The following is a 20,184-nucleotide window of genomic DNA, read 5'->3' as shown; positions in this document are numbered from 1 at the left end:
CCCATTGCGGTCCCGATGATTCTCAGCTCCTCCCTGAACCCCATGTAGCGTTCCTCCTGCTGTGCCTGGATCTCCGTGAACCTGGCCAGTACCGTCGCCATCGTCTCTTGGGAGTGGTGGTAGGCCCCCATGATGGTGGTGAGGGCCTCTTGGAGTGTGGGTTCCCTGGGCCTCTCCTCCCCCCCCTGTCGCACAGCAGCCCTCCGAGCTGCCCGGTTTCCCCCGGCCTCTGTCTCCTGGACGGTGTGCCCGCTCCCACTGCCCCCAGGTCCCTGTTGTTGTTGGGGTGTTGGGTTAGCCTGGGTGCCCTGTAGTGGCAGACACACCGCTGATTGACGTGTCCTAGAGACAGAGGCATGGGCCCGCTGGGTGGGAGCTGTGCTGGTGTTGGCAGAGGGGGTCGGGTCTGGTGTGGCCTGTGGCTGCCTGAGGGGAACCGACTGCCCAGAGGTCCCCGATGGTCCGGGCTGGTCATCAGGTTCAGTGTCGACAGAGCTGCTGTCCTCACTGTGGGCCTGTTCCGGGGGTGGGATGGACATTTCTGGACCCTCCTGGCTGGTGTGTTGGTGTTCGGGTCCTGCATGGGGTAAGAAAGTTTGGTTATTGTTTCTGTGTGTGCAATGGTGTGTGTGTTATGGGTGCCCTCGTCCCCCAGTGCAGGCATTCCCTTGAGGGAGGTGTTCTGAGGGTAGTTAGTGGGGGGGGGGGGTAAGTGCAGTGGTCATGCTTTAGTGATGGGTGTCCATGGATTGTGTTGGCATGCAGGAGTTGGTGTTGGGATGGGTGGGTTGTGCTGGTGAGACATTGTCAGGGAGGATGTGTGCTGGGGGTTTGGGGGTGAGGGTGGGGGTGTGGGTTGGCATGCTGGTGGGGTGGGGGGGATATAGTAGTTGAGATTGGACTTACCAGAGTCCATTCCTCCGGCTACTCCTGCGAGGCCCTGAGGATGCAGGATGTTGAAGACCTCTTGCTCCCATGATGTAAATTCGGGAGGGGTGGGTGGGGGTCCGCCGCCAGTCTTCTGGACCGCGATGTTGTGCCTGGAGACCATCGATTGGACCTTCCCCCGTAGGTCGTTCCATCGTTTGCAGATGTCCTCCCTATTCCTGGGATGCTGTCCCACCGCGTTGACCCTGTCCACGATCCGCTGCCATAGCTCCGCCTTCCTAGCTATACTGGTGTGCTGCACCTGTGAGCCAAAGAGCTGGGGTTCCACTCTTAGGATTTCCTCCACCATCACCCGGAGTTCTTGGTCCGAAAAGCGTGGGTGCCTTTGGGGTGATGATGAGTATGTTGGTGTGTGGTCGTTGTGCTACTATGTGGTGTGTGTGATGGTGTAGTGTGCCTCAGTGTGTATTGCTATGGATTGTCTGCTGTGTCTCTCTCTCCTTCTCTCAGTAATTGTGGTCGTAGGGGTTTGTGGGTGATGTGGGGGTGTGTTTTATAGTTGATTGATTGTGTGGGAGTGGGTTGTGTATGTGTATCAGGTGTGTGTATTTGTAATTGTCCAATGTGCCTGTGTTTTGGTGCTATGTGTGTATTTTGACCGCGGCGGTGTGTACCGCCAATGGAATACCGCGTTGGAAAGCCCGCCGCGTTGATTCGTGGGTCGAAATGGCATGGGCGTATTTCTGTTGGCGTGACGGTGGAGGTTTGGTCATCTCCAGTTTATCGCTGCCCGCTGATGTGGCGGCCTGCAGTGGAGGTCGGATTTTTGGAGGTTTGGCCGTTGTGGGTCAGAATGACCGTGGCGGCTTTCCTTGGCCGCGGCGGTGTTATGGCGGTCTTCTGACCGGCGGTAAGCGCCTTTTACCGCCGAGGTCAGAATGACCCCCACAGTGTTTAGAAAAATATACAACATTTATCTGGATAAATGGAGGTCAAAATGATTAAAGATGAAATAAGAAAATGTAGGGATATCACTGAAAGTGTTATCAAGTGTCTTAGAGTTTAAATATTACTGTAAAGGCAATTAGAAGTGTCTTAAGTTCTCTTAGAAACAACAAGTGTCTCTTGCAGGGAAAAGTACCTAGTCTGCATTGAAAAATCCTCGAAAGGGACCGCAGAGGAAGAGATGCGTGGAAAACAGTGAGTGTGCGTCGGTTTTGCCCCTTCGCACACGGACTTGCGTCATTATTTTCCACGCGGGGAAGAAGTTGCGTTGATTTCCGGCCTGCGGACTTGGATCCTCTTCAGGCTGCGGGGTTTTCAGATGCCCCGGGATGATGCGTGGAATCTTGGGCTTACGGACCGAAGTCAGAGGGGCTGCGTCGATTCCGGTAGGCAATGCGTGGAATTTTTTTCCGCATGGCAGCCATCGACTTGCGTCGCTCCAGTAGGCCTGTGCGTCAAAGTTCTGGTTGCGTCGCTGCCGCTGCGATGATTTTCTGTCACAAAGTCGGGCTGCATCATTCCGGAATCGCCGCGCAGTGATGTTTTTACAGCGAGCAAGCTGTTCGTCATTCTTGGCAGGCGGTGCATCACATTTTTGCTGCACGGGGATTTCAGCTGCAGGAGAGAAGTCTTTTTGGTCCTGAGACTTCAGGGAACAGGAGGCAAGCTCTATCCAAGCCCTTGGAGAGCACTTCTGCAGCAAAGCAAGAGAGCAGCAAGACAGCAGGGCAACAGCAAGGCAGCAGTCCTCTTCAGAAAGCAGTCAGGTGAGTCCTTTAGGCAGCCAGGCAGTTCTTCTTGTCAGGGTGCAGGTGCAGGTTCTGGTTCAGGTTTCTTCTCCAGGAAGTGTCTGAGGTGGTAGGGCAGAGGCCCTGTTGTCATACCCAAATGTGCCTTTGAAGTGGGGGAGACTTGAAAGAGTGGCTTAGAAGTGCACCAGGTTCCCTTTCAGTTCAATCCTGTCTGCCAGGGTCCCAGTAGGGGATGTGGCAGTCCTTTGTGTGAGAGCAGGCCCTCCACCCTCCCAGCCCTGGAAGACCCATTCAAAATGCAGATGTATGCAAGTGAGGCTGAGTATCCTGTGTTTGGGGTGTGTCTGAGTGAATGCACAAGAAGCTGTCAACTAAACCCAGCCAGATGTGGATTGTAAGGCACAGAATGATTTAAGTGCAGAGAAATGCTCACTTGCTAAAAGTGGCTTTTCTAAAATAGTAATATTAAATCCAACTTCACCAGTCAGCAGGGTTTTGTAATACCATTCTGCCCATACTAAATATGACCTTCCTACTCCTTTCAGATCAGAAGCTACCACTCAAACAATGTATGAGGGCAGCCCCAGTGTTAGCCTATGAAGGGAGCAGGTCTCACAGTAGTGTACAAACAAATTTAGGAGTTTTACAATACCAGGACATGTAAACTACACAGGTACATGTCCTGCCTTTTACCTACCTACACAGCACCCTGCCCTACGGGTTACCTAGGGCACACCTTAGGAGTGACTTATATGTAGAAAAAAGGGGAATTTTAGGCCTGGCAAGTACTTTTAAATGCCAAGTCGAATTGGCAGTGAAACTGCACACACAGCGATTGCAATGGCAGGTCTGAGACAAGGTTAAGGGGTGACCACCCTAAGGCTGTCAGGTCTAACAGTCCTGTAACTCTTCTAGTTGCTAGATGGAAAAGGTACTTTTTAAATAGTCACCCTAAGCATCGGATGTCATGGTGGCTCCTTCATCAGATGTATTTTTTGAGCCGCATAATCATTTTCTAAGCGTTCAATAATTTCAGAACAATTGACTGTTAGAAATGGGGTCTTTGTTTGGCAGTCAGGTTACCCCCTGTCCAAGCAAGGACCCTCACTCTAGTCAGGGTAAGTCACACACAATCCAAAATATCCTGTGCCCAACCTCTGGTAGCTTGGCCCTGAGCAGTCAGGCTTAACTTAGAAGTCAATGTGTAAAGTATTTGGGCAATAAATCATACAATAACACCATATAGCACCACAAAAATACACCACACAGTGTTTAGAAAAATATATAATATTTAACTGGATATTTGCAGGTCAAAACGATCAAAGATGCAATAAGTAAATGTAGAGATATCACTGAAAAGTGATATAAAGTGTCTTAAGTCTTTTTAAAGCAAACAAAGGGGGTCATTCTAACTCTGGCGGGCGGCGGAGGCCGCCCGCCAGAGTTCTCCCGACAGAACACCGATCCGTGGTCTGAAGACCGCTGCGGTGATTCTGTGTTTCCCGCTGGGCTGGCGGGCGACCGCCAGAAGGCCGCCCGCCAGCCCTGCGGGAAACCCCTTCCCACGAGGAAGCCGGCTCCGAATGGAGCCGGCGGAGTGGGAAGGTGCGACGGGTGCAGTTGCACCCGTCGCGAATTTTAGTGTCTGCTAAGCAGACACTGAAATTCTTTGTGGGGCCCACTTACGGGGGCCCCTGCAGTGCCCATGCCATTGGCATGGCACTGCAGGGGCCCCCAGGGGCCCCACGACACCCCATACTGCCATCCTGTTCCTGGCGGGCGAACCGCCAGGAACAGGATGGCGGTATGGGGTGTCGGAATCCCAAGCTGCGCCGCCATGGAGGATTCCTGAGGGCAGCGGAAAACCGGCGGGAGACCGCCGGTTTTCCTGTTCTGACCGCGGCCAAACCGCCGCGGTCAGAATGCCCTGCGGGGCACCGCCAGCCTGTTGGCGGTGCTCCTGCTGACCCCGGCCCCGGCGGTCGGAATGACCCCCAAAGTCTCTTTCAAGCACAAAGTACCTGGTTCATGTGAAAAATCTCCGCAAAGCGCCGCAGAGGAGAAGACGTATGGAAACAAAGGTATGTGCGTCGATTTCTCGGGCCGCACACGGCAATGCGTTGTTTAGTTTACACGCAGGGACGGCTGAGTGTTGATTTCCGGCGCTCGGTGGTGGATCCTCTTTGGGTTGCAGGATATTCAGATGCCCCGGGGTCTGTGAGTGGAATCCTGGACTTGCAGAGCGAAGTCACAAGTGCTGCATCGTTCCGGTGGGCGTTGCGTGGAAGTTTCTTCCGCACAGCAGGCGCTGCGTAGATTTCCCCTCTGGAAGTCAGGCTGCGTCATCCCAGGTCTGCTGTGCGTAGATCTGGTGAGCCGTGCGTCGCAGTTCCAGTCAAAACGCAGGCACTGCGTCAATCTTCTCCTTGCAAAGTCGTACTGCGTCATTCCAGTTTGGCGTGCGGTGAAATTCTCACCGCGGGGCAGGCTGTCCATCGGTTTTAGCAAGCTGTGCATCGAATTTTTGCCGCACAAGGAGTCCAGTTGCAAGAGAGAAGTCTTTTTGGTCCTGAGACTTCAGGGAACAGGAGGCAAGCTCTATCCAAGCCCTTGGAAAGCACTTCTTCATCACAGCCAGAGAGCAGCAAGGCAGCAGGCCAACAGCAAGGCAGCAGTCCTTAACAGAAAGTAGTCAGGTGAGTCCTTTGGGCATCCAGACAGTTCTTCTTGGCAGGATGCAGGTTTTGGTTCCAGTTATCTTCCCCAGGAACTGTCTGAGTTGGAAGGGGCAGACGCCCTGTTTATATACCTAAATGTGCCTTTGATGTGGGGGAGACTTCAAAGAGTGGCTAAGAAGTGCACCAGGTCCCCTTACACTTCAATCCTGTCTGCCAGGGTCCCAGTAGGGGGTTTGGCAGTCCTTTGTGTGAGAGCAGGTCCTCCTCCCTCCCAGCCCAGGAAGACCCATTCCAAATGCAGATGTATGCAAGTGAGGCTGAGTATCCTGTGTTTGGGGTGTGTCTGAGTGAATGCACAAGGAGCTATCAACTAAACCCAGCCAGACGTGGATTGTAAGGCACAGACAGATTTAAATGCAGAGAAATGCTAATTTTCTAAAAGTGACATTTCTAAAATAGTAATATTAAATCCAACTTCACCAGTCAGCAGAATTTTGTATTACCATTCTGGCCATACTAAATATGACCTTCCTACTCCTTTCAGATCAGCAGCTACCACTCAAACCATGTATGGGGGCAGCCCCAATGTTAGCCTATGAAGGGAGCAGGCCTCACAGCAGTGTAAAAACGAATTTGGGAGTTTTACACTACCAGGACATGTAAAATACACAGGTACATGTCCTGCTTTTTGTCTACACAGCACCCTGCCCTATGGGTTACCAAGGGCATACCTTAGGGGGGTATTATATGTAGACAAGGGGGAGTTTTAGGCTTGGCAAGTACTTTTAAATGCCAAGTTGAATTGGCAGTGAAACTGCACACACACAGGCCTTGCAATGGCAGGCCTGAGACAAGGTTAAGGGGCTATTCAAGTGGGTGGCACAATCAGTGCTGCAGGCCTCCTAGTAGCATTTAATCTACAGGCCCTGGGCACATATAGTGCACTCCACTAGGGATTTATAAGTCAATTAAATAGTCCAGTTGGGTATGATCCAATGTTACCATGTGTAAAGGGAGAGAGCATATGCACTTTAGCACTGATTAGCAGTGGTAAAGTGCGCAGAGTCATAAATCCAGCAAAAATGAGGTCAGAAAAAGAGAAGGAGGAAGGCAAAAAGTCTGGGGATAACTCTGCAGAAAGGCCATTTCCAACATTGACCATGCAGAAGAAGTCTGCCGAGATGAAAGTGTAGTCCTCCCCTGCGTTCTGATGGACCAAAATGTGTGTTTGTTTCATCGGCCCATCAGCAGGGACCCTTACATTCTGGAAGTGTAAATTGAGTTGCTGTAATGCCTTAAGACGTCTAACACCCCTGGAATCATGCCTTCGATGTGCTAGAATCATTCAAATCTACTGTTTCAGTGATCTCGTGTGTGTCGTAGTCCTGTGGGTGCTCCTTGACACTGAAAATCTTGACCATGCTTGTCCAGCTGCTGATTACTAGTACCTCCAGAGTTGGAAGACTCCACATGTGGTTGCGTTGGACCAGACTTAACTGTTCCCCTAAAGTATGTCAGGTAGCCCCATATAACAGCACAGCTATACCAGACAGATGTGTACCTGATACTTGCTGACTAAAACTACACAGATGTCCATTTGGTCACTCAGGTCACTTATTGCTGTTGGTTTAGTTGGGGTTTGTACATGCAGTGCACTATTGCAAAAAAACTAGAACAAACTGCAGATTAATCACAGGCCTTTGAAATGCATTGTCACCCCTACTTTACACCAACCATCTCCTTGAGCACAGGGTGAGAATCGAAACCTCTAGTAAATGAGAAAGACCCGATTGTTCTGAAGAATTTGCATAATGTTTTTGTATCTCAAACCCACAACGTGTTAGGGCCTTCTGGATTTCCTAGGAAACCTAAAAGAATCTTAATTTTATTTCATGTGACAGATGTTTTATACTGCATCTTAGTTTCAAATCCAATATCAAGCTTTGGAGTAAACCTTGATTACTCACCAAGACCTCAAAAGTAGCAATCTGGGTAACTCTTGACAACTAAATTCCTTTCATTATTTTCTCTTGCTATATTATGTTACTGTCAGTGCTTAATTTGTAAACAAATGATAATAATAAGTGCCAAGGCCTTCATCAGGAGGCCACTGTGGCTTGCACCACACATTACCCCTGCCAGCGCTGCCAATGACAGCTCCAACTCAACTACTAGCCATCACTCCTACACGTGTGACAATTCAGACTATTCCAGGCACCTAAAACTGTAAGAATAGCTTGAGCTGCAGATATTAGTCCTTTTTAATATATATTGCATTAATAAACGTCTGTTGATGTTCACATTTCTAAATTAGACACAGAGGACCACCATGTGGCAGACTGTCATAAGTTAAGATGTTGACAATTAAGTGCTGGTTGATCACCAGAAACTACGACTCAAATTAAGCACTTGGAACTGGTCCATCATTGGCAAAAAATGCTCCAAATGAGGTCTACCTTTTGGCCTGGGTCCGCAAATGTCCTGCATTGCATTTGTTAACGCGTCCCTTTATGATAATTTATTACACATCAGGACTTGTTTTAGGCCAATGAATCTTTTGACCCAGTTGAGAGACAACTTAGGACGAGATAGCTAATCAATATGTCAATCAATATGTCAATAATGTCATCAATATTTATCACGACAATACATTTCATCTTAGTCAAAGTCATTAATCAATTCAAGACGCTACCATGACCTTTCAGCCATGAATAACCACACCAGTTTAGTAGAATTTTTATAAGTTTTATTCCCTATTAATTACAATCTAAAAGCAGGTGCGTCAATCTCAAAACCAAGAAACATAATAGCATAGTCACGATATGGCAACTTTGATAAGATTTCATTAAAGCGAGAATCACAAACATCAGAACATAACACGGCATGAACATAGATCAATTTAGCAGAGTGTCAATAACGCGTCAGTTCAACAAAGCATAGTCTCCGTCGTTTGTCTATTTGCGTCAGTTTAGTGAACACCTGTCCTAACCACTCATTAGCATTAGCATGTTGGGCTTCATGCAAAACAATTTAGAACACCAATTTGGAAAACATCTAACTACGGACTCTGTCAAAAGTAAGCAGTTGGTACCTAGAAAGGAAAAGCAAACAGACAAATCACAATTGCATTGTCATAATTACCCTCCAAAGTTTAGGTCAGCGCACAGGATCAGTCTTCGTCTTCAGGACATCAGTCAAATCGGAATTAATCAGAACTCAGCTCCGGGGCAAAAGGGCACTTCCCTCATAGGGAGGTAAAGTGTAAAATAGACAATTCTAAGGGCGAGGATGGTCCTGAGTAAACCAAACAGAGTGACAACGTTTCTGGATAAAATCAATACCCTACCTAATTCTAAATGGCTTCCTGTGTCATGGGTTTTTATCCCTTTTCCGTTGTACAGTCCCCCAAAATTTTATTGGACATTTGTTATACCCCACTATCTTTAGCCTATCAGAAAATACATTAGGTCACCTAACTCTTCACCCCATATTGTTTTACAAGTCTTTGATTGGTCTCCATAATTGATGTCTTCAGAGGTGGCACGTCCGGTATGATTTCATCTTTCTGTAATTCTTTGCACATCTTTTGGTCAGCAGTTCCATTGTCTTCACCGGTTTGAATGACCTTGTACATTACATTAATCTACACTGTTTCATTTTGTTTTTAACATTTATTCTACAAACCAGAAAAGGCTATGAGAATGGATCTAACATGGTTACATTTGTCTTCTAACTGGAAGGAAAAAGAACATGCAGGGTCATGTTCCTTTATGAGTCAGCACACTGCAAAATAGAAGAATACATTTAATATGAGAGCCAAGCAGATAAGCTTTGGCTTATGCAAACTTAAGGCCTATAAGGATTTTAGCACAGATTCAATAATGCAATCATTAGTACAAACTTATTTTAACGTAATACAAACATTTTGCTCATCATTATTAATCCACGTATACGTTGACGGCCACTCCCCTTGGTCACAATTCAGGTGCACATTTTAAGTAAAATCACTATTATAGTTTCTATGCAGCGTTATCACACATTAATTCATAAACATTTCATGTTAATATAGATTATATAAGCTACGCTCTCTCACATTTATACTTAAAAGTGCATAAATGCAGTAGGTTTCTGAAGTAACACACCTCCGCAACAATCTGTTGCAAGCACTTCATTTAAGCTCACTCCCAGCAGATGTTGCTTGGCATTCAACCAATAACCTGTATCTGCTGCATAACATATTATAGTGTTGCAGATTTAGATATTGTAAATATGTAAAAATTGTAAGTTTTGATATTTGAAGTTATGACGTTTACAGAATCTCAAATTTCTTATAGTTCAGCAGTCAGTATTTTGACGAACTCATAGGAATTCATGGGTAAACATCATAATGATTCTGCACCCAGAAGCCATAACGTTAGGGTTCAAAAGTAGGATAACGTAGCTACCCAAACTATCTTGAATAACAAGACTTGTAAGTCTGAAAGGTATTGACATGCTTAATTGAAAGATAAATTCGTACGTCCGGACTCTTATATATTCACTGAATCAGAAATTGTTAGATTTTGGCCAGATACATTGAGCTTGCTTTCATAGAATTTCCACTGGTGTAAAGAAATTCCCATGTGAGGCAAACTACTCTGAAGGGTGCGTTTGTGGGCGTTGAAGTGTTGGTCAGCCCTTAATGCTGGTCAATAACAACAAACTGTGTGTAGGCAGTCACCGTCTTTTGGCAGGTAGTCTCTCACCACAGCTAACAGGACACGAAAAAGTAAGTCTTCATGTGAGACTGTGTAAGGAACATGCCAAAGTTGATGGGCTATAGGCGAAGTGATTTCTTCATGACAAAATGTCCCCATAGACGCCATAAATCAAAAAGATTCAATGTGCAAACAAAGCTTGCCTGATATTACTGCGTACAGAAATATATATCTGTGAATTTTGGTTACATATGTTGGTCCTCTTGGACGGTCAAATGTTGCTGGGACTAGTACTCGTATGCTCAGTGAGCTCCAAAAAGTACGGGTATTTATTCAAAACATCAACCCATGTCAGTGCATTTCCGACATTTCAAAGCTCACACTAGTGTTTCAGGTCCGGTGTTATGAACAAGGCAAATTCTTGGTTGTTTGACCTTTCAGTCAATGTACTGTCGTTAATAATTTATTAATATAGTATATTCTAATGTAGTGTGCCTACCAACCACATTACATCTTTTTTTGTGTACTTATTTGTTTGAGGTTTGCTACTGTATTCTTACTTTTAAATGTTTCCAGGCAAAAACCCACGGCAAATGGCCTATCAAGTGGTTTGCTCCTGAATGCATATGCTACTTCAAGTTTTCCAGCAAGAGCGACGTCTGGAGTTTTGGAGTACTGATGTGGGAGACGTACACTTATGGACAGAAGCCTTATAAAGTATGTTGTATATTTATCTGTGCATAATGAATGGAAGAAAATGCATGATTTCGTTATTGTTATTTTTTAGCTGAGCGTTTTACAGAGAGCATAATATTGCAGCAGGATCTCTTGGAACATGCAGTGCTTTGTACAATTGTATAACACATGCAACAGGGGCCGTGGCAACAGGCCCAGCCTAGTAACTTGGATCTCTGGAGTTAGACATACTGGGAGGACAACACAAACTCCGGTAGAAGAAAGACAGAGTTATCGCAAATTCAAATTAGGGCACTTAGGCCCATATTTATGTGAAAATGATGGAGCGCGACGCTGTGCCAAAATTGGCAACGCCGCGCTCCATCATTTTCACAACGCAGGTATGTGCCATGTGTAAGTGAATACGGCACACCCCTGTTTTTTCCCCTGCAGTGGTGCTAAATTTATCTGCCAGCTCCAATGAAGGCATCCTTGCACTTTCGTGCAAGGACGTCTCCGTTGAGGGGTGTGATTGTTTATGTGCGGGAAGGTGTCCCTTTGGCAGAATGAAGCACACACAGAAGTGCCAAAGCGTAATTTTAAAATTATTGTTTATGCAGGAAGGGACAGCTTCCAGCACATTCATTTCTGGCATTTTGCTCTTTCTATGCATGCTGCAGAATGCAGCACACATAGAAAAAGCAAAAAACGTGGAGGAATAAAAGTATTCCTCCTCATTGTGCCTTGCTAACACCACCCCTGGGGGTGGCGTTAGATTTTGGCACTGCCTCAGGTTTACAAAATCTTGTAAATCTGAGGCAGCATCCAAATTTAACTGGTGTTTCTGTGGCACGCAAATTGCACGCCCATCTGACGTAGACAACTGCATCAGAGGGGCCTATATTTACAAGGAGGTGTAACGCCACAAAAAGTGGCGTTACACCTCCTTGTAAATATGGAGCCGAGGTTAGCGCCACTGGAGCGTCTCCTAACATGATGCTCCAGTGGCGCTAGGGGCTCATAAATATGCCCCTTAGGGCCTCACTTACAAGAAGCTGTTGTGTCAGCATTGATGCGTCAGATTTCTTGCACTACCCTAAGATACCCTAACAATGTCATTGATACACTGTATTTAGTACAGAGCTCCATGGCGCACGTTTTCACTGATGTATCAGAAATTGTGACACATCTGTTGGCACTTAACTTGCGCATTGCTGGAGTAGTGTTGTGAAAATGATGCCACTCCCTTTGGAAAAAGCCCTGCATCCATTTTTATGATGCCCTGAGCAGGCGGTAAAATTCTGATGCAATGAAGTTGCAGAATGACACAGGGAAATGTTGTAAGTTTCACTACATCAGTTCTGCATGCCTTTTTGCCTGGGAACACCTACCCTGCATACATTATAACTGGTGCAGGTATAATCTGACGCAGAGCTTTACAAACTGATGCTTTGGGCTCAATGTGTATGCTTGTAAATCTGGAGCAGTGCACTGCACTGCTAGGGCCACCATAGCGGTAAAGCAAAGGGCTTGTAAATAAGGCCCTCAGAGTCCCCTTAAAAATGAGGACCTACCAACGGAATCAATACATTTACCAGTGAGGAATTAGAGTTTAATGCTATTAAAGGGGGGAGTGAAAAGTAATGTTTTGCTTTTTTTGTTTGTTTTTATATTTAAATTTGGACATATTTACAATTTTAGACACAGGAAGAAATCTAGTTTGCTAGAATCACAAAAATACCAGTCAGGTAGCAAATCCCAATTAGAAATCAGGGTTCCTAGTTTCAAAGTTAGCTATGTAGGAATGACAACACAATTATCAAGTAAATTGTCTGAGAGTAGTACCTATGTATTAGCTGTGATTCTCAACTCGTTTCCTTAATGCAGTGTCTTTTGTGTGGTCTATTAAATCCTCTAGTAATACCCATATGTGGCAAAAGTGTTACTAGTTACAGTACAGCATTAACACAAGGTTTAGGGCTGAATTATGGCATCGGTATTTCTGCATGTGGAAGCATCAATATACTCCAGCTCCCAACTTATTGTCGGTCGCTGACTTTTCTGGTTATACAAATAACGAGTAACGTGATGCAACATTAGCACAAGTTTTTCTCCCACTGTTGTTGCATTTGCACTAGACTTTTATAATGCTATCCAGTCATATATAAAACTATATATCTACGTCCCCACCCGCCTCCTCCGTTCCTCTGGCCTCGCACTCGCTTCCGTCCCTCGCATCTGCCGCTCCACGGCGGGTGGGAGATCTTTCTCCTTCCTGGCGGCCAGGACCTGGAACTCCCTCCCCACCAGCCTCAGGACCACCCAGGACCACTCCGCTTTCCGGAGACTCCTAAAGACCTGGCTTTTCGAGCAGCAGTAACCCCCTCTTGCCCCTAGCGCCTTGAGACCCGCACAGGTGAGTAGCGCGCTTTATAAATGTTAATGATTTGATTTGATTTGATATAGTTTCTGGGATCCGAATTTGTGGTGATACAAGGAGTGCTGTAAATAAATGATAGTTAAATCGTGTTCTCTTGTCAATTCTCCTTTCATTTTTCTGCTCATACATGCACCCATCTTCTTGTACACTGCTCTTCTCTAACCCGTCTCCCACTTGCCACTGGTATACAGCTGACTGTTTTCAAGATGTCTATCTTTATTACTCTTCACTTTTCTCAACGCACTTAATTTGTCTTGATATGCTCTTCCCGTGTCCCAGCAGCCTGGAATATGTTCAGAACATTCTCATCTCTCTGCTCTTAAGCGACTGAACCATTTGCTATAAGCTCGTCTATCCCTGTGAATCAACCAATAATCTTCTCCAACCATTTATTGCTCATTTTGTTTGCTCACCTACCATGTCATTTATTTGTTACCTAGCAGAAGTGCGTTGGAAAATATCAGCCACCAAGTGGCGTAAGGAAACTGGAAGGCCCCCACCCCTGCACAGAGCGTGGAGGGCCTCCCCGCTGACTCACTCGGGCTAGGTGCTGTGCTGAGGGGGCATTTGTTAAGGCTCTGCACGCACTGTTTTTTTGGGAAAATCGCACTACTCTTTTTTTTGTTCCCCTTTACTCAAATGTTCCAATTAAATAATACATTTACAGCCAAATTTGAACCTATTCCACCATATCCAATACATTTATTTTACTCGTCTACCTGACTTTTTGAACATACTCCCAGTTCACCAGCCCCAAAGCAGTTTTTGTCCTACAGAAAAAGCCCAGGACGTTTTATTGAGAGCCCATTCCATTTTAAGGGTTCTTCATTTAGTACACCTGGCAAATTCTCTACAGGTGCCATTCTGATCAGTGGTGACACAGCAGTACATTAAACTGTTCTGAAATGACTGAGCACAGTGGGAAGTGTGCGTGTGTGTGTGTGTGCGTGAGGGTGTGGTTGTGCGTGTGTGTGTGCGTGTGTGCACACAACTAGTGTGCATGCTGATGAGCTCACCTGAGTTGTGTTCGTACACTGTAGTCCATACAGAAGGACAAGAGAAAACTTCTGACAAAAGGGTAATTGATTACATTGATACCTCTGGAGCAAAAGTGCCAAACAGAGAATACCAGATAAGGACCTGAGAAACTATCACTGATAAGACCATTCAATCAGTTTGAGGCAGCCTCAACTCGTTTGTAATGCTGGCCCTTGCAGGCCCTGCCTTTCAGGACGCCCCATGAAGCCTAAGTACTATTAATATCTGTTAAGTACAAGAGTCTCAGGGATGCCGCACTACATTCAGCTGTGCTGGGATAACATTTTGCTTTTCGCAATTGCCCTCAAACCCGGCTAGAAATGGTTATTGTGATAAGAAAGCCTTGAATAAATATTTAGTTTTTAATCCATGGCAAAGGAATTTGAGCGGTCATTGAAGATGTCACAGAGGCCATAGCTACTCGAATTTCTGGGGAGGAGTCCAGTCCTTTGAATACAAATTTAGCAAAATTGGCATATTTGAACAACGGTGCAATAAGGGTGCTTAGCGCCTATTCTAACTTGCAATCAATATGGATTTTGAGCAGGTAATTCATTGAGAATCAGACTGTGCCCTAAAGAACAATTGTCGCATTCCATGCATCATAACAACACCTTGTGAGCATATGGACTTAAATGACATGGTTGCTATATGGTTTGATATTTCAATGGTGCCACTCTGCAAAGGCCTATATAGCGACGGAGAATGAGTCAGTGCACACATGTGCCAAGCACGTCACATCAGTACTAGAGTTCTGCCACAATGCCTTGTCAGCCATATAGGTGTCCTTCATCCATCACAGAGGACTAAACAGCGTGCCATTGGTAAACGTCTAAACATAAAGGAGTCATAGGCTGCAAAGAAGAGCCTCAGTTATTTTGGTAAAATAGGCCTTGTGGAAGGGAGACCTGGAGAGAAGTAAGATTGCTCAAAGAGTGGTAATGTAAAACAACTGCAATAGTCTGTAAGCCATGTGAGATGCATAGGCATTTATGTCCATGGTGCATGCCGCACGGCAGATATCAGAAGACTATTCAGCAGGCATTGAACTGGATGGGTTGATAGAAAATATGTGTTCCTTAAGGGTTCTCTGATGTGTAGCTACTTGAAAGCAAATTTACAGCTGCGATGAACTATGGGATAAGGGACCCTACAATGATACATTTTTGGGAAAAGTAACAACGAGTTTTACTGCCTGGTTTGGCCCTCAACTCAGTCAAAAGCATGACCTTTTCTATTTTCCAGTCAAGAACTATTCCACTTGAAGTGTCAGCCAATATATAGGCTGTGATTGTGAAAAAATGTCTAATGGTAGGCATATTCTCGTGCATGGGCAATAAAGATGATCTGCATACAGATGGGGTACAAATACATTCCAGTCACCTGAGGGTGTGAATTAAATGAAATACGACTTGAGTTGCAGCACTGAATTCTATACAGTGCATACCCTAGTTTGACTTGCCTGTGTTATGGTTCCACTGACTGGGTTTATGCTTTTTGGTTATAAGCATTTTGGGAAATATAGGGCCAGATGTACTAAGAGACAGACTGGAAAAAGTAGGCGCAAGTTGTGCATTAACTTTTTTTAAAATGGGCTCGGATTTTTAAATGTGACCTACGTTCTAATAGGTCGTATGTTAATTTTTCAGGTGGCTATTTGTGACCCCTTTTATTAGCTGCAAACACAGTGATGGGGCGGCAAGGAAAAGCTGGCCACTATGCGAGACTCTAACTGGAGAACTTAGATGCATACAAGATATTGTAGTGACCTGTAGTTCAAAAAGAATGTATGTTTAAATCACTCCATCTTTGGATGGAATTGTTGTATTGTATTGTTTAGTTCATGTAATGCTGAAACAGTATACATAAAACATGTAAACAAAACCAGTCCACTAGCCCCATATTTGCATTTCCAACTCGATTTTATTTTTGTTTTCCAATTGTAAAAACATCAGTAGAGGCAGGATGCAGTTTCCTGGACCACTGCCTACTTCCTCCATTGCCCAAGGTTGCTGAAAGAATTCACAATGGGGAATGTATCTAGGAAACACCTTCCCCTCTGTAAATCATTTCCCTTTCATTCTCCCTCCTAATTGTGACTTGGAATGGAATGCAAACTCCATTTTCGAATCTGAAATAATGTTCTGACTTACACATTGGTTTGCTACATAAACAAAAGCCTTTTTTGCAGCTTCAAACTCAGTGATTTGATAAATTGTAAGGTTTGAGACTGTAAAAGGGCTTTGTACTTCTGGCACATAGTGTTGCGACTCTAATAAGGCCCCTTGCCCCTTTAAAGTTTGTTCATGCAGACTCCACTAAACAGTCACTCAGGGACACACCCTCGAGTGGAAGTGCACCTTTCTCAACTTAAGAACCCAAGCCATAAAATGCCACCCTTCTCATCTGAAGCACAGGAACTAATTTTCATTTCCCACAGGGCTTCAGTCCTCCCCCAGCACCCAGTGGCGTAGGAAGGAAACCTTGGACATGGCTGCCTCATCCTGTTTACAAACACTGAGGATGTTGAAGAAGATTTTCAGGTGGCTACCAGACAGCACTAACAAAATGGGCACCCCAGCACTCATCACCAGCAGACTGAACTATGGGAACACACTATATACAGGAATAAACAGTCAGCTCATAAGAAGAACTCAGACCATCCAGAACACAGCAGCCAGGCTTGTCTTCAACCTTCCATGCCGAGCCCACATCACACCTGACCTTAAGGAACTCAACTGGCTCCAGATGAACAAGCATGCACACTTCAGACTCCTCACCAACACCTACAAAGCACTCTACAACACAGGCCCTGCCCCTGAACAGTTGCATTAATTTCCACCAACCTTCCAGACACCTCCACCATGCAATCACAAAAGTAAATCAGGATGGCATCATCTCATACCTGGCTCCTAAAGCCTGTGACAACCTCTATTAGCACACCTGAGCATCCTCTGCCCTTATGAAATTCTGCAAGAAGCTGAAGACCTGACTCTTTGAGTAAGCCCCCCAGGGTGGGCCTTATACATCTACCACAAGCACCTGGATACCGCTATGGATGATTAGCGCACTGTAAAAGTACAAACAACCCAAGATAAAACAGCACCAGGCCATATATCTGTATGTGTGCCAATGAGACCTCAAGTGCCATATTAAGAAATTATCCAGCTAACAAAGGAAAGCACCCAGTATGAACACTTGATTGTCAATGTATTCATGCCAGTGTATGCAGATGAGTGCATAGTCATTACCCACCCACTGCTTCCAGGTCGTCATTGGGTGACTCAATTTTCTGTTTTGGACCTTTTTTTTAATCATTATTCTACCTTCTCTCTTTTGGTCCCTTTGATCTTACTAATTTTCATCTGTCACTCATCTTCCTTTTGATGAAGCAGAAAATGAAGGTTTTGATTTATTAACGCTTAAACGTAGTGCTGAAATAATCGTGTGTGACTTTAACCAAACTAATAAAGATTGTACGGGGACAAAATGTGCCCTCAGAGTAGTTTGCCATCATTTATACGCGTGCTTTATATAACGTGGTGTATTAGAATTGCACTAATCCGACATAATCATAAACGTGTGCTACGATTTGCTTGTTTGAAATGCTTTAGCTTAGCATGACTTTAGCGGAGGCTTTGGCCTAGTTGCCCGGTCTCACGGTTTAGGTGCTCGTATTTTTCCACTGTGCTAATAAACGTGTATTTTTGCTTGAAGCTGTACTGTTCACATGCTTATCTTAAGGTTTCGTGCCAGCCTGGCATATTTTCTCCTTACTTCAAGGTCGATTTGCAGGTGCGGACAATGGAGGCTCTGAAAGTGAGCTAATTGGTAGACAATGTTGCAACTTGCGTACCCATCTCCAAGGATAATGTATGCTTAAGTAAAAGCTTGAGAACTGTCGTTTTTGATTGGTCAATTTGAAGCTAACCTATGAACCCTCCAATGGAAGACCCTACTGGATTCAAACTGTTGTCTATAAAACCCAGGTGCACGAGAAGAAATGAGATTATTACAGCCATTACCAGCTCGATACCCGCCATTTTGCAGACTTCGTAGCTATTATGGCCCACTTTGCGGTGACGCCATTTTGAGAGACTTTGATGCTTTCTCTAATAAAGAGAAAGAGACCTTTTAAATGATTCTTGCCCTAGAGACTTTAACTTTGATTTGTCCCTTGCATGAAGTAGTAGTTTTACCTTGCCGCCGTGAGGGAATTGCCCCGTCCACCCCTGCCCTTTGCCCCGACCCATGCTGATCGAGAAACGGTACCCATACTGACCGAAGAACGGTACCTGTGAGACGAAGACTTCCTTGTATGCTGATCGTAATTGGTAAATATGAAAGGAAATTGTAAAATTGCATTGTGTTTCTTTTAGGTAACCAACTGCTGATTTTGATAAGATCCCTAGTTAGGAGTTTTTTTTCTAAATTAATGTGGCTAAATTGTTTTTGCATGAAGTCCCACATGCAGATGCTAATTTGAGGTTAGACGAGGATTCCATATGTCGCACGATGCAATTTGAGATCTTGTTATGCTGACTAAATGTATGCAATTAGTCCACTACAAATGATAGTTTTAGTGATTTGCATTGCTATTATCGAACGCCTTGTGATTCAAATGCTACATAGATTGCACCTGTTTCGCCGTTATGGACAGTTATTAATGTTCATATATGTTTATCATTTGGTGTTGAGACACATTTATATTGTGCTAGCTTTGCTAATATAGGGAAATAAAATTCACTAACTTGGAATAAACTGGTGTAGTTATTCCTGACTGAAAGGTCAGGGTTCGCCGAAATTTATTCTGGATTAATTGTTAAGTGTTATGTCGAACAAGGTATTGCTTATGTTCGTTATTGATTATTGATTTGATGTAATTGATCGATTAAGAGTACAGAGAGTTCCCACTAAGTCAAAAGGTTCATCGGCCTAAAGAGCGTCCAAACACAGGTAAATTATTACTACGGACCGCTCTATCAGTAGATGGTAGCAGAGGATGGTTTCGTCTTTTGGGACCCTGTACTCTTAAAGTACATGGTGTTGAATTAACGGTTACGCATTTTGAGACCCCATTCGAGAAGTTGAATTAGATTTTCTTGTGTAAAACAGATTGACAGAATGATGATGGGCTAGGTCCACTGCGACTTTCCCGGGGTCTCGGAGCTTGCGAATGGAGAGAATGGAGGTGTGGATTCGGCGTTGGCGGTACTAGTGATGGTATGAGAGAAGTTAGGGTTTTGCGCTTGCACAGCTTATTGCCGCAGATTGTGTGAGAAGGTTGCGAGGGATTTTTTTTCTTTTAGAGGATAGCGGAGGTGCGACTCCGAGTGTAGAAGTAGTGAAGTCGTCGAACTTCATAGAGATAGCGGAGGTGCGACTCCGAGTGTGAGAGTAGGGAAGTCGTCGAACTTCATGTGCGTGTGGCGCTTTGTGCATAAAAAGGTCCACGTGGTTGTTGTTGTTGAGACGGGCCCTGCGAGGTCAAGAGACTCCGGAGTATGTTGATCCATGTTGTGGTCTGGGCGGTTTAGTAGGTTGATCGGGCGTGGTCAACGAGTCGGTACGTGTGTTAGGGAGTGAAAGAAACTTCGACTTCGAGCTCTGATAAGATTCTAAGTGCACTAGAATAAATCATTGACAAGTTGAGAGTAGATCTGCGGGTCAGATTTGCTTGCGAATGTGGGGACTGAGAAAGACGGAATAGCGGCTGAGGCTAGTGAAAGGTCCCTAAGGTCCTGAAGCGATTGTGTTACCCTTCCTGTAGTAAACCGACAGATCTGTTTTATTTTTTTGGTAGCTCGCGATACATGCAAAAAGTTGTTACGAGAGGAGGTGAGTGAAGGAGGACTAGCCGCGAGGCTTTGTCAGCCGCAGTGTGTGTGAGTGTGACGTCACTAGGAGCCGCGCTGGGATAGGTTGGTTGCAGAGAAGGGTCGCGCACGGATTGGACGCAGTCCGTGGGACTCGATTGGAAGGGGAAAGGCAGGTGAAGAGTATTCCGGGAA

The 20,184-nt window shown here is 45.1% G+C and overlaps 1 protein-coding gene across 9 annotated transcripts in view; it reads left to right on the top strand.

Moving 5' to 3' along the window:
• The window catches only part of SYK (spleen associated tyrosine kinase), a 596,672-nt gene that overhangs the window by 495,137 nt on the left and 81,351 nt on the right, over positions 1-20,184 (top strand). For all 9 annotated transcript variants that reach the window (XM_069227459.1, XM_069227433.1, XM_069227445.1 and 6 more), the window contains one exon: positions 10,597-10,737. In XM_069227459.1, coding sequence (XP_069083560.1) covers positions 10,597-10,737 — 141 coding nt within the window. The remainder of the gene's footprint in view (positions 1-10,596; positions 10,738-20,184) is intronic.

This window comes from Pleurodeles waltl, chromosome 1_1 (genome assembly GCF_031143425.1).
Source record: "Pleurodeles waltl isolate 20211129_DDA chromosome 1_1, aPleWal1.hap1.20221129, whole genome shotgun sequence".
In the NCBI taxonomy this organism is placed as follows: Eukaryota; Metazoa; Chordata; class Amphibia; order Caudata; family Salamandridae; genus Pleurodeles; species Pleurodeles waltl.
This window is presented reverse-complemented; position numbering and strand designations above follow the sequence as displayed.